At 34.8% G+C, this 13,722-nt stretch overlaps 1 protein-coding gene across 1 annotated transcript in view; it reads right to left on the minus strand.

Annotated features, from left to right (window-relative positions):
• The window catches only part of SLIT2 (slit guidance ligand 2), a 338,311-nt gene that overhangs the window by 31,471 nt on the left and 293,118 nt on the right, over positions 1-13,722 (minus strand). Inside the window, 3 exon segments of the mRNA XM_079153098.1 lie at positions 7,379-7,518; positions 8,770-8,867; positions 9,005-9,129. Coding sequence (XP_079009224.1) covers positions 7,379-7,518; positions 8,770-8,867; positions 9,005-9,129 — 363 coding nt within the window.

Here is a 13,722-nt window from a genome sequence, read left to right on the forward strand (position 1 = left end):
TACAACAGCTACTGAAAATCCAGAAAATACTTGACTCAGTTTTCAAAATAAATAAATCCAAATTAAAGTGAAAGACTGGTCAAACTAAGTTGTTGTTCTGGGCTTCATAGGCACTGCTTGCTAACTAATGGAAGCAAACAACTCTTCTAAAGCATTTTCTGAGATTCAAGTGGATTTAAGAAAGCTTTGAAAGGTTGCACAAAGAATGCAAACCATATAATATTGTTAGGTTGCCAAAGTATTTACTTAAAAAATGCCTGTAACTTTAATGTCCCTTATTGGAGGATATCGATTAGGTTCACAACTATAATGATTCTGATATACAGAACTCATGTATCTTGATGCAAAAATAATGATAGAATTATTGTTATTAAGAGATCATGGAAACTAAAAATATACCCAAAATCTAAAAATACAGTCAAATTAAAGAGTCCTTGAGCATTCAATATGTCCTCATACTTCAAAGTAGAATAAAGGAATAAAAAGAAAAAAAAAAAAAAACCTGCTCCTAAATAAAGTCTATTTGAAGTCATCATAGAAAGCAAAATAATAATAACAATGACAATAGGGAAATCATTTTTAAAAGAAACCTGAAAAGAGACAGTAGGGAAAAATATGGTCAGAGAAACTTCCTTCATATACAAAATTTACTTTAGGCAAAAATTTCTCTACCAAAATTCCCACAAGAATTCTTTGACTACTAGGCAGAATATAATCCAAATCATATTGGAATTAAATGATGTAAAACTTAAAACCATCTTGAAGGAAAGTCTCTGATATTCCTGAAGTACAAGCATTTGCCATTTTGGTGTTTCCTCTGCATTCTCAACATTCTCAAACACCTGCCTGAGGGAGGACAGATACCACTATCTCTGTTTCACAGAAAGTTAAAAAAGAAAAAGAAAAAAAGCCTAAAACTGAAGTACTATAATTTACAAATATTGAATTGATACCGGAATTAAAAATCTGAGCTTTTCCCAATACCTACACAAATTCTCACTGTATTACAGGAGAGAAGGCAGCCTAGTCCTCAGGAGGATTATTGGCTAATTGTGTAGGCTTTGATTTGGTCTTATTTTCATGTCTAAAGAAAACAGACTGCTTCTCTGCACTTGAATTTTGTGGCTACAGTCTTACTCTTTTCAAGTGTGCATAAGGACAACTGTGTGTAGCAGGCTGAAGGGGCAGCTGGGAAAGCAGAAAAACTGATTTGGCATAAACAGAGCCATTGTGGGACATGACAAGAAGCCAGGCCTGGAGCATTGGCCTCAAGCAGAGGTAGGCTGGCTTTAGCAGAAGGTCCCCAAGTTACAATACACATCCTGGGGTCAGCACGACACTGATCTGTATCCAGCCCCCTCCTCACAAGGTGAGAATTCTTGAGTAAATGACTTATTGTTGTTGTTGTTTTATAAATGTTATTGTTCAACTTTTTACTTTTCATATCCATAGAGTTCTTTTAGATTAACAATATGTCAACTGATTATGGAGGTTCATTTTATTGAGGAAAATTATCCTTGCAGCTATAAAAACATCAAAATTCTAGTTGTAATTAAGTTTTGGTTTAAAAATACAGAGAATGATTATCTGCTTTTGAAAGCAAATCTAGTCAGCAACAACTTCTTGGAAATAAAAGAGATCTTTTATAAACATAAGCATGAAATGTAGTCACCACATGAAACCACGTGGCAACTTAAAATACTGCCGAAACGAGAGTACAAATGTCCCTATCTAAGGACATATTCCCATGACAGAATAATTGCTATTGTGTTTCTGAGATGGACTGAACTTCAGACATCCTCACTCCAGACCACCAATTATTATGGTATTTGTAAGAAGTCAAAGAAAGTATTGGATGCATTAACTGACAGAGAATAGCAAATTCTATATTTTAAACCCCTAAAAAAGGAACCCATATTTTGTGTGTTTTTCAACTTCACTCTGCACACAGTAGGATAAGTGAGCAAGCACAATACACACTCAAACAGTGCAGCAGAAGGATATGGAGTGCTTAGCAAGAAAAGACAGAGCGGCTATGGTTCCATATCAGCCTCCCAACCCTGCAAGGACTTCATATACAAAGGGACCTATCAAGACAGGCTCAGGTGGTCCTCCAACAGTGTTTCTGAACTTGGTACTTGAAGACTTTAGTGAGCTGAGTGATTGAAAATTCAGTGGCATGAGTTATAATTCTGAGTCTGTAAAACTAAAGTTCATGAAGACTCAATGAGGATCCCCAGATGTGGCTATCACTCTAATCTCTGTCTGACTCTCTTTTCTGGGGGTACTTTTGGGGAGCTTTGTGGTCCACACCAATGTCAATGATCAGATATGGCTCTTTTTATCATTTCAAAGACTGCCTAGTACTCATGGTACTCATGGAACTCTTGAATACAAATTTGACAATTTCATTTTGTAAATCAACTTCTTGAGCTTTGTAATATTCATTTTATAAAATATTTCAGGGAATACATATAATTAAATATTCTCCATGTTTCATATTACTAAAGACATAGGTTTAAAGTTGTGAGAAAAATCCATTACTTTAAAGATTTTCTATCTATGGCTTACTATTATAATAAATGATCTAACTTTTTCATTATAAAAACAATCTATGTTCATGACATCTTTAAAAAAGTAAAAGCATATGGACAGAAAAAGAAATAGAAAACACCAGTTCCTTTCTTAGCAACCCCTTCTTCCCACTTAAATTTTACTGTAGCTTTCTAGAAAAGTACACAGTGCATTTCATAGGCCCATTTTACAGTTTTTTTGTTTTGGTGGGGTGGGTACCTGGGGCTGAACTCAGGGGCACTCAACCACTGAAGCACATCCCCAGTCCTATTTTTGTATTTTATTTAGAGACAGGGTCTCACTGAGTTGCTTAGAGCCTCGCTTTTGCTGAGGCTGGCTTTGAACTCACAATCCTCCTGTCAGTCTCCCAAGCGGCTTGGATTGCAGGTTAAAGTCACCATCCTGGACTCATTTGACAGTGTTTGACAGAGGCATACACACATCAAGGATCTAGAATGGCTGATTTGAGGTACTGATTTCTGACTTCATATTTTTTCAACATTCCTTATCAGGTACACGTAGTTATGACTACATAGCTTTAAAAGAAAGAGGAAAACTGAAACCAAGATCATAATAGACTGAAAAGGTAACTAACCTTTTTCCACCTCATTCAGATTAGCAGCTGGCAGCGACAAAGACAGAAGAGACAAGAGACTTTTTACATGGCGAAACAACAGTAGAGCACAGGAAGCCAACGGGCAGCATTAACAGAGAAGCCAGGGTGAGAAGGCAAATGAAAGCGAAGCTTAGATTTCTTACCTACAGCTGGGCCAAAAGCACACACATGGAGGAAAAGGAGGCAGAAAGTAAACGCCATCACAGGGAGCTAGAGGTCTGCATCTAGACCAGGGGAGGCGACAGCAGCAGCTTTGCTATTTATGATGCACACTGAATGGTTTGTGTGTGGGCATCAGTGTTTTGGAAAACGAAACAGATAATGGCATAAAATGGAGAAATTAGAATGTTCTGAATATTTTCCACAACATGGATTCTAAGACTGTATGTGTCCAGTTTGTATGGAAACCTCCTTTCTGCCTAATTCATATAATCCTTCCTATTAAGTAATATGAGGGCTTAAAATATGATCAGCTCTGTGTCATACATGTATGTGATCCTCTGAGGAATGGAACTTCAGACACATTACCTTGACATAGGTGATCCAGATTCAGGGTTTTTTTGTTTTGTTTTGTTTTTGCTTTTTTTGTTATGAAACATGAAAAAACACGTTTTTCAATTCAACACCATCTAGCGCTAGAGTCCAAGAAAAGGTGTCCATGATTCATGTTTTTATTGGTTTTGAACTTGGCCAATTTAAGAAATTTCTTGAATATTTGTTTTCAGAAAGGAGATATTGAGTAAGAACTATAAAAAAACTAGCTCCAAATCCCAAGCTAAACTTAAAACTGTAGAATCCATTCTTAAATTATTTAACAATTCCAAGTTCTACTTTCCCAATTCTTCGAACAGCTATTTTAATTTAGAATTCAACTTTTCAAAAATTAATCCTGCCAGAAGAATATTCCTGAGTCAGGCAGGGTGCAATCAGCTGGACAGGAGATGGGCTGAAGTGAAGAACAGTTTTGATGAACAGGGTGGTGACAGAATGACAGTAGTGGTCCTAATGATTTATTTTGTAAATCTCTTTAGGAGGAAAAAGCAAGAGCATTCTCTTCTAATAAACCATTAACTACTTACTGTGATATTTTTGGTTCCTCAGTGTAGAAATAAAGTTTAATAAATCACCTAATAGTGGTTCATATTGTTTAGGATATTTCTAATCTGGTTTTATAGCCCACCCTTCACATCAGGACTTCTCTGAGTGTTTTCAGATCTCTGAATTTTCTCCATTGACAACATTATGCTCATTCTAATTTCATCGAGGTGACAAATGCAAACACTGACACCATAACAGTTCCTTAGTTTTTTTTTTATGAAGTTTTATTGGTACCCATTAAACAGAGTTTACTTTCTCATTGTATGTGTTTGGGATGTGGATGTGGAGTGCAAAATCTTCAAAGAAAAAAGCAACTTGTGACTCAAGTGATTGTTAAACAATGACAACATTATTATATTCCCTGAGCATAGCAGGGTTTCTGTTCCCAGATCTCATGCTCGTTAATCAGATTCCAAAATTAAATTTAACACAATATAGTCACATTATAAGAAAATTCCTCCTTAACTGAAGTCTTGGATGAAACAGGATACAAAACTCTAGAGTCTGATTTATACTTTCCCATAATTAAAGGCCACTTATGTGCCACTGATTTCAAAATGCAGATGGTTGTTTGATATTTTTGAAATGAGCTCATTTCACATATGCACAAAAACACTACAGTTAAGAGATGAGTTATAAATTTTCCCCATTTAGATATCTTCTTTACTGCCAAACTGTCAAAATTTCACGGCCCACAAGACCCTGTCCAAAGATATAATGGTAATATCTTCATGCTTTGTGTGCCATGCACTTTCTCTTGAGTTTAATATTTTTCTTGATCCTCTGCCCAAATTAATGCAATCCAATATTTGTAATAGTTATAAGTAAAAAAGACTAAAGGGGTCTCAGTTTCTATGCAGAGACAAATGGCTCTTGACGGATAGTAATGGTAGGTTCTTGCATGACAGCTTTCATAAATGTCACATTTTGGCTAAGAAGTGGTTTTGCTAAGTTCTGGGTTATTATGATATATTTTAAAGAAAGAAATCTGATGTAGTTGGGAAAGTGAGGCTTCATTGCACTTCTCAGAGGAAGGTGCACTGAATAGAATCATTCAGGATGGGAGGACATGCGTCAAGGATGTGCAAGATAGGAGCTTGGGAAATGAAAAGTGAGCAGGTAAGACAAAGAGAAAAAGAAAAAAAAAGAAAGAATAAGGAATAGCAAATCTAAAGTCAAAGCAGGGGGACCCCTCCAAACCAACTCAGTATCTACCACCTTGTTTAAATTATCATATGAAAGACATACAAGAACCTGAACAGAGTTGACCTTCCAAGCCCAGATTCCATCAGGAAGGGATATATTTACATATTTCATCAGGAAGGGATATATATATATATATATATATATATATATATATATATATATACACACACACACACACATATATATATACACACACACACATATATATAAATTATATATATACATATATATGTGTATATATATAATTTCTTTGTTTCTGTGCATGGCAAGGCATGGATAGCAAAAGTATGCTTGCAATTCTTGGGTCCGATTTGTTTGGTGGAGTCAGAGTATGTTGGTTTACAAAAGCCTCCAAGATTAAGTGGGTTCTTAACCACTTTCCAAAATGACTGGAGCAATGAGAGAAAAAGAGACCTATTTTGTTCTGTGATGGAATTAAGCAACAGATTTTAGTGCAAATATTCAGTTTCTTACACATATTGAATTAGCCCTCAGGTTTTCAGAGTAGGTGTAAGGGCCCCAGAATCTGTGGCCACAGGGTAATGCTAAGTATCAGAAATGTAGGTTATACTTGTGGAAGGTCAGAACTTTGTAGCACCTAAACTCTGTCCAACCCCTGTACAATAGGTGCATGCTAGATTCACTTCCTATGCCTGGTTAATGTGAAATATCAAAGAATACTCAAATTCTGCCTGTTAATCAGTGTAAACACTCTCTTCATGAAATAGAACAATTAAGTGATATAGCATGCTCACATTTCTTCTGGAAACAGTATAACTTTACGTGGAATAAGGTGCTTTACTCCTGTTAAAAACAATTGAATCATAGAAAAGGCACCATCAGAGACCCTCGAACAGATCTGAGGTGTTAAAACTGATCTTCATTATTGTATTTAGTATTTTACCATCATGAAATATAATTTTCCATCAAGAAAGATATTGAAAAAAAATTTAAATATCAGTGATTTTCCAATAAATCCCTGGGAAAGTAGATTATACAGATGTTTATTCATCTTCAATGTTTAGAAATGTTAGACTTAGCCATGCTCACAGGTATTTCACTCTCTGATATTCTTAACTATGTATTGGATTTAATGGAAATATAATTAATAAAAACATCCAGCTAAATGGAAATGGTAGCTTCAAATAGACTGGTAGAATATACTTTATTTTTCTTACAATAAAATAAGCAATATTTTTTTCTCTATCAACCCTAAGAGATTAAAGGACAAAAAGACAACAATGAATTTTCTTATTCATAATCACAAAAATCAGTCAAACAGATGTTTTGTCAAAATACATAAGCCATAAACTTAATGTTGATTTTATAGTATATTGGTTTAAATTGAGAGGAAGTTTAGCATATGAGATTTATCACCCACAGAGACAAAGTGTCAGAGAAAGGGTGATGGTCTTATAAGGGTATCCCAAATGGTCAGTCTTTTCCTGATTTTCATCTTGAAGGACATGCATCACTAGAAGAAAATACTTCCTTGTGAAGAAATAAACATGGACAGAAGTATCTGAACTGTTTAATTACATTTTGGCTATTTAAAAATTTCTCTCTTTTCACATGTTTTGGTGAGTTGGTTTGTACAGGGAAAATGGTTTAACTGGAAATGCTATTGAACTGAGGGATAAGAAGTTTCAACATGATAGTCTCTTTTTGCTGCAGAGCATGACTTTATGGTGGACACGTGTTGTACTGAGCATGTTGGGTCTTATATTTGTTTGTCTGAAACCAGCTTAAATCTTTTATTATTTATGTTACATCTAATTTACAAAACACCTACCAATTGTTGAAAAGTAGAATGGATTAGTAAATAAATAGAGAATAGCAAACAGACACAGTGATTGATGGCATAATGTTTTCTAGTTTTCATACCTGTGTACTCAGGTGGGCAAAGGCATGTGTAGTTATTGATTCCATCAACACATGTAGAATTATTTTCACAGTCATTGTCTTCACAATCATCAACATTGACTTCACAATTTTCTCCTTCAAAACCATCAGCACAGATACACCTGAATATCAGGGGCAGAAAGGCAAAATAAAAACAAAAACAACCCACATCTTTTTGATGCATTTTAAATCCATGTGATCCAAATATTGAAAAAAAAAAAAAAACATAAATGCACTTGTCAATTACAGAGCTCATAAAATTTTAAGAAACTGATTTTTAAAAGCTTTGAAATGACATGCTGTAAGCATCAATTTAATATAATATCAAACACACCAGAAAACATTAAAAAATAAAATTTATGTTAACTGCAAGATGATAAATGATTTCAGGGTCTTAAAAGTCAATACTTCCAGGTTTGATACATAAATAAAGTTTTATTCCACAACCATAAATATCTTAATTGCAAGTTTTTCTCTAATTGAGTAATTTATGCTTCTTTGCTCATAAATGAGGAGGAACTAGTTCTGATTTCTAAAATTACATCATCTACTACTCTGTAATGTATTAGAGGTCTTGCAACAAAAAGAAATGTAAAAATTAAATTTTATCTCCCTTGCAATTACAAAATATGAACATTTTATCTAAGACAATAAATGAAATTTTACTCTGGCATGAAATATTGAATATTTAATCTTAGGTATCAGAATAAGCATTGAATAAAGTGTAGATGAATAAGAGACAATTTTGTAACAGAAATGAAGTATATTTCTTCTACAAAGTGACAATTCTAACAAGAGTTAGTAGTAGATTAGCATTCTAATGGGAAATTGTTAATGTCACTTAATGAACTGTATTTCATAATTTATGAAGTACCTCTGAAGTAATCGTACTTTATGATTAAATAATTCCAGATTTAAAATGTTCACAGCATGTTTGTCTACGTATATTGTGGCCTGGAGATGAATCATTAATTTTCTGTTTCAGTGGGACCTACATCTCATCATTGCACACTGTCTGTTAAAGCAATAAGCAAATCAACAGATGAATGCAGGACTTGCAGTACCGGACTAGTTGGCTATTAATTAGCATAATTGAGCCAACACTTTGTCTTGAACTAATCTGACTTGATTAATCATGTGTGTATGTGCATGTTTTTAAATTTTTGATTTGTAACATCCTGAGCTGAGAACCCTGTGGAGTCTCCATTTGTTTTTAATATTGCAATACCTCTGGGAGGGACCAATACATATTGTGCTTATTCTGATATTCTTTTTAAAATAATGCTCTTGTGTTTGAAGAGGAGAATGCCTGTTTGCTTAGCTACTCTTGCTCCAATACTTCAGACAAAGGAAATCACAGTCTCACAACATACCAGAATCCATCTTTTTCTCCTTCTTTTAAGTGGCAAGTTCCTCCATGTTTACATGGGTTACTGATGCATGCGTGAATTGGGACATCACAGTCCTGCCCCTGTTGAAGCAATGGCCAAGTTAAGTTGAATACAAATAAGGATGTTCACAGCATACAGAGAGCACAGTAGAATTATGAAGGCACACTGAACAAAGAGAGGTTTCCAGACTGTGGCTCCCACAACAGCTTTTACCTACCTTGAAACCATATGGGCAGGTGCATCGATAAAAGTCAACTGGATCATTGTTACAGGTGCCATCATTTTTACATGGATTTGATAAGCAGGGATTACATTTAGCTAGAATGTTGACATCCACGGGACCTAAAAAATAATTTAAAAAACATGAGAAAGAGATGTTTTCAATTTTAGTTTATTTAAAATCATTTCTATTCTTTAATATAACAGTAAATTTTGTACACAATTATAAGTCATGTATTTATACATGTTTCTCCACCATAATGCAATCAGCAATCAGCATCACCAGAAGGTGTTCAAACATGCAACAGGTGGTTGTGATATTTTGGGGGTTAGAATTGGACTCTGGATTGGTAGCATAGGGGGTTAGTATCTGATGTTAATGACATCAATATCACAGGACGAATTTGCTTATGGGTTCAAAGTTTATGTGGATGCATTTCATGGCAACTGTTTACATCTCAACGTTTGCCAGTTTCATGGAAATGCATGCCATCAGTTCCAGAGAGGACCATGTATGCAGTAATGGACTGTAAGAGTTGTATGAATAAGTAGAAATGTATCACTGCAATTAAAAGCACAATGGAACACACCTTCCTAGACAGCGCTAGCTCAGGATTGTTATTTTCTTATAGGAGATATAAAACTGTGTTCTGTGATCTTGGTGAGGTGTTTTTGGCTTTTGTTTTGTTTTGTTTTGTTTTGTTTTGTGTGTGTGTGCTGGGAATTAAAATTTGGGCCTCACACGGGTTAAGCCATGCTCTGCCACTGGCTATACCACCAGTCTCACTGCTACTATTATGCATATAGAAATAAAGCAAAAATACAGTCTCTATTATATTCCTTCATCCTTTTGAATCAGTTTGTTAGTTCATTTGCACAAAACATGATGGGTGAGATTTCATATTTTCCTCTCCAAGAAAAAAAATACCACTCTACTTGCAGTCTCACATTTTTAAGTTTCATGATCCATAAGAGACCTAGATCAAATGCAACTAATTTCCCATTAGTTGCACTTATTTGATAAATGGTTAAAAACGTTGAAATCAAACTGCTCTCAGTAAAATTATGTTCCACTGATGCTACATTTTTATATTGGTAAAATCTCACAAGCTCTTTTTTTTTTTTTTTTTTTTTGTGGTGCTGCTGGGGATTTCAACCCAGGGCCTTGTGCTTACGAGGTAAAGCAGTCTACCAGCTGAGCTATATCCCCAGCCCTTCACAAGCTTTCTTTTAGGAAACTGGTTCTGACTAGGATGATGGAAAAGTGACATCTCTATATAAAGAATAGAAATATTTGTAAGAATTCATTGGATTGTTGCTAAAACCAATCTCTTTGTAGCTTTTTATCTACATCAGAACAAGCAGTGGTAAGTTCAGTTCTGTGTTTCATTACACCCAATCCTAGCAACCATTGGGATAATTATGAAGACACTTTTAAAGCATACCGTCAATCCTCATTATCACTGACATAACCTTCTAATATAACTTCACCCAAAATATTGTAGGGCTTCTGTTCATTTAAGCTACCTTTCATGAAATCACTCTACAGATTACAGCATATATTTGTCAGTTATGTAAGAGAAAGTAAATTAACATAGTGGTTGTAGAGAACCTCACCATGGAAAATACGGTACTTATTCAAATAACGGTTTTGAATGAAAATCCATGAAAAAGATAGTGTTTTGTAATGTTGTTTCCTATAAACAAAAATGAATTAAAAGGAAAAACCCTGAGTTATATCTACATAGAAATTCTTGTTTCTTTTCAACATTGGAAACAGATGACGATTCTTGGAATGACAGTGTTAATGGGAAGGGTGGCAACTGCTTTTGGTGACACCTGCCTGACTTGGGGCAACCATACCAATACCAGTATCCCTTCCACTTTTTCTTGGTAATCAGAACAATTAGTGCAGTCTCCACAACAAAATATAGTTTGGAAATTACTAGGATTAATTCCGAAGTTGGTCTCATGAAGTTCGATTTCTTACCTCCCCCGTTATTTTTCAACTAAGGGCCAAAAAATTCCACTATTCAGCACATTGGAGAAGGAAATGGTGGCAAGTAGTTCAAACAGTTCATTAAATTAACATAACACCTCACAATAAATGGCTTGGTGTTTGCTGAAATTATATTTAGAGTCAGCAATAGCAAAGACGTATCTAATTAGTAGTGGATTCTTTGGTAGGGGAAGAAGAAAGAATGGAACTCAAAACAAAGGTGCAAGATGAAACCTTTGAGAAAAAGGGAAACAGCGGGTCGGTAAACACAAGGACAGGGAACACTCTTGGCTGTTTCCCAAGACCTTGGGAAAAATGTTTTTCTGGTCTTTCTGTGCTTTCAAACTTGTTAAGTCTACAATTGAGTACAAGAATTCAGGGCTGGCAGTTTCCAAGTTCATCCTGTGCAATGCAATGCCTTTCAATAATTCAGTTTGAGTATTTAGAGATGGGTTTAAGGAAAAAAAAAAAAAAACTGGATATGACTTGAAAAACTTTTAATAGAGTCAAGAGGTAACAAAACTGCTAGGATGAAGAAGTCCTTGTCCAGTTTACCATAGAATCAAGAATTTTATTTAGTAGTTGTCCACTGTACTATAGTTGAGTAATAAGCAACATCTACTTTGCTCATTTTTCCTAGGCAATTTAATTTCCCATATTACTAATTATGCTGAATTATTTTCATATTGAGAATTTCCATGTGTATATGAAAGGAGATTTTTGTCTTCTTGTATATATATTCAGTGTAGCCAAAAAATCAAGATAATACGCATTTTCACATTGACAGGCTGCTATGACAATTTCTTAAACCTGCTGAACTGTTTTGGTGGCACTGGTTTGGGGAACATAGCAGAATATGGAGTTCTAACTTTAATTAGTAAAACAGACTTCTAGAACTGGCATTCTTTTTACTCCTTCTCTGTGATATATTTCTTTAAAATCAGTTATTCAAAGATAATTTATTTCTTTTAATTCTTTTTTTTGGTTGTAGATGGACACAATACCTTTGTTTTATTTATTTATTTTTATGTGGTGTTGAGGATCAAACCCAGTGCCTCATATCTGCTAGGCAAGTGCTCTGCCACTGAGCCACAACCCCAACCACAGATAAATTATTTCTATTACTTGAGTTTGAATTGAGGAATGAAAAAGATTGTAGGTTATATAAATTTCAAATGGGACATAGCAGCATTTTTTTCCTATCTTCAAATACTTACAATGATATTTCTTTTTCATCTCATTTAGATTTTAACCCACTTAGCTGAAAGTCATTTTTATAATTTTTTCATCTACTTACTTATTCTGAATCTGTTTATTTCTATAACTGAACCTTTGGAACTACATCTCTCATTTCTGGCTCTCTCCTCTCTGGCTCTCTCCTCTCATTCATCTTCCCATCCATATTTTACCTCTATCTTTCTTTTACCTACTATCTATCTTTTACCTACTATCTTTCAACTTTTATTTGACTCCAATTTGTGATTGGTCTAGTATATTCTCTCAGAGATCCTCTCCTGAAATCTTCTTATTCAAGTAGAAGGTGTCTTTAATCTATGTATATAATAAGAAGATGGTATCAGATCTCATGGGACATTCTAAATAAAGTCATTATGAAATAATTGAAGCATTAGGAAAGCTTCCTGTGAGCAGGTCATTACTTGTAGAATTTTGTACACTTGATTATTCCTAGGTAGAGAAAAGGTGTCCATGAAGAGCAATTAGTTTTTTAGCATAATCTTGGGCAAACAATCTTAAGTCCATCAACCTAAGTTGGCATCCCAAATTTATAACTTAGGTGTGTGTGGGGCATTAGGATAATGGCAGTTAACTTCAATGGATCCTTTTAAGCATTAAGTGGAATGTTAATAAATATCAAGCAGAGGACCTAATGAGATAAAGCACAGAAATTACAGCAAGGGCTGACAATTTCTCCTAGATTTACAAAGAGTGTGGCAGGGTAAACTAAAAGTGGCTAATTTAAAAGGAGAAAGGAACCTTTGCTTATTCATCCAAATATTAACACAGACAAAGGTAAATCAGAGCTTGCCATTTATCTACTCATTCAATAAGTTCACTGAGTACCTTAGATGTATGTATGATACTAGGGATGGCTGAAAATTTCAGAAACTATAGGGACTATTATGAACATCATGGAAATGGAAGTGGTTATCAAGAGATAATTAACCTCTGGGCTAAGAGCACCCAGGGTTAATGATTTTTATGTTGTTTATGACTATTGTTTGGAAATTTGCTGTGAACAACCATTTAAAGTAACAGAATAACTTTAGGAAGCAGGGGGGGTTCTTTTGGTTCTGGCATTGCTACTTGGGAGGGAACTGTAATCTTCAAGCCTTTCCCCCTTAAAAGCTGTTTCTGAGAACTGTTAAAATACTGCCAACAAATTAGTCCTCATGAGATGTGCACCACAGAGAAGACATTTCGTTTCCAGAAGACGATTGTTTGTAAGTGTTGCCGAAATGAATAAGGCTAGTCTAAGCTAACTGAATTGATGTGCTATTTGTTCATTACTGAAGAACCAGCTGTATGGATATAGGTGTGTACAGTTTAATAATTCAAAGGGAAAAGAGAAGAACATTTGGTTAACAGTCTATCTGTGTCACTTATTTTATTCTTTAATGGAAAAACTGCTGGACTTTAAAGCCATTAGGGTCTGTAGGCGGACTTGCTTGCTTGACTCAAATCACTAGCTATCCACC

This window comes from Sciurus vulgaris, assembly GCF_902686455.1.
Source record: "Sciurus vulgaris genome assembly, chromosome: 9".
Taxonomy (NCBI): domain Eukaryota; kingdom Metazoa; phylum Chordata; class Mammalia; order Rodentia; family Sciuridae; genus Sciurus; species Sciurus vulgaris.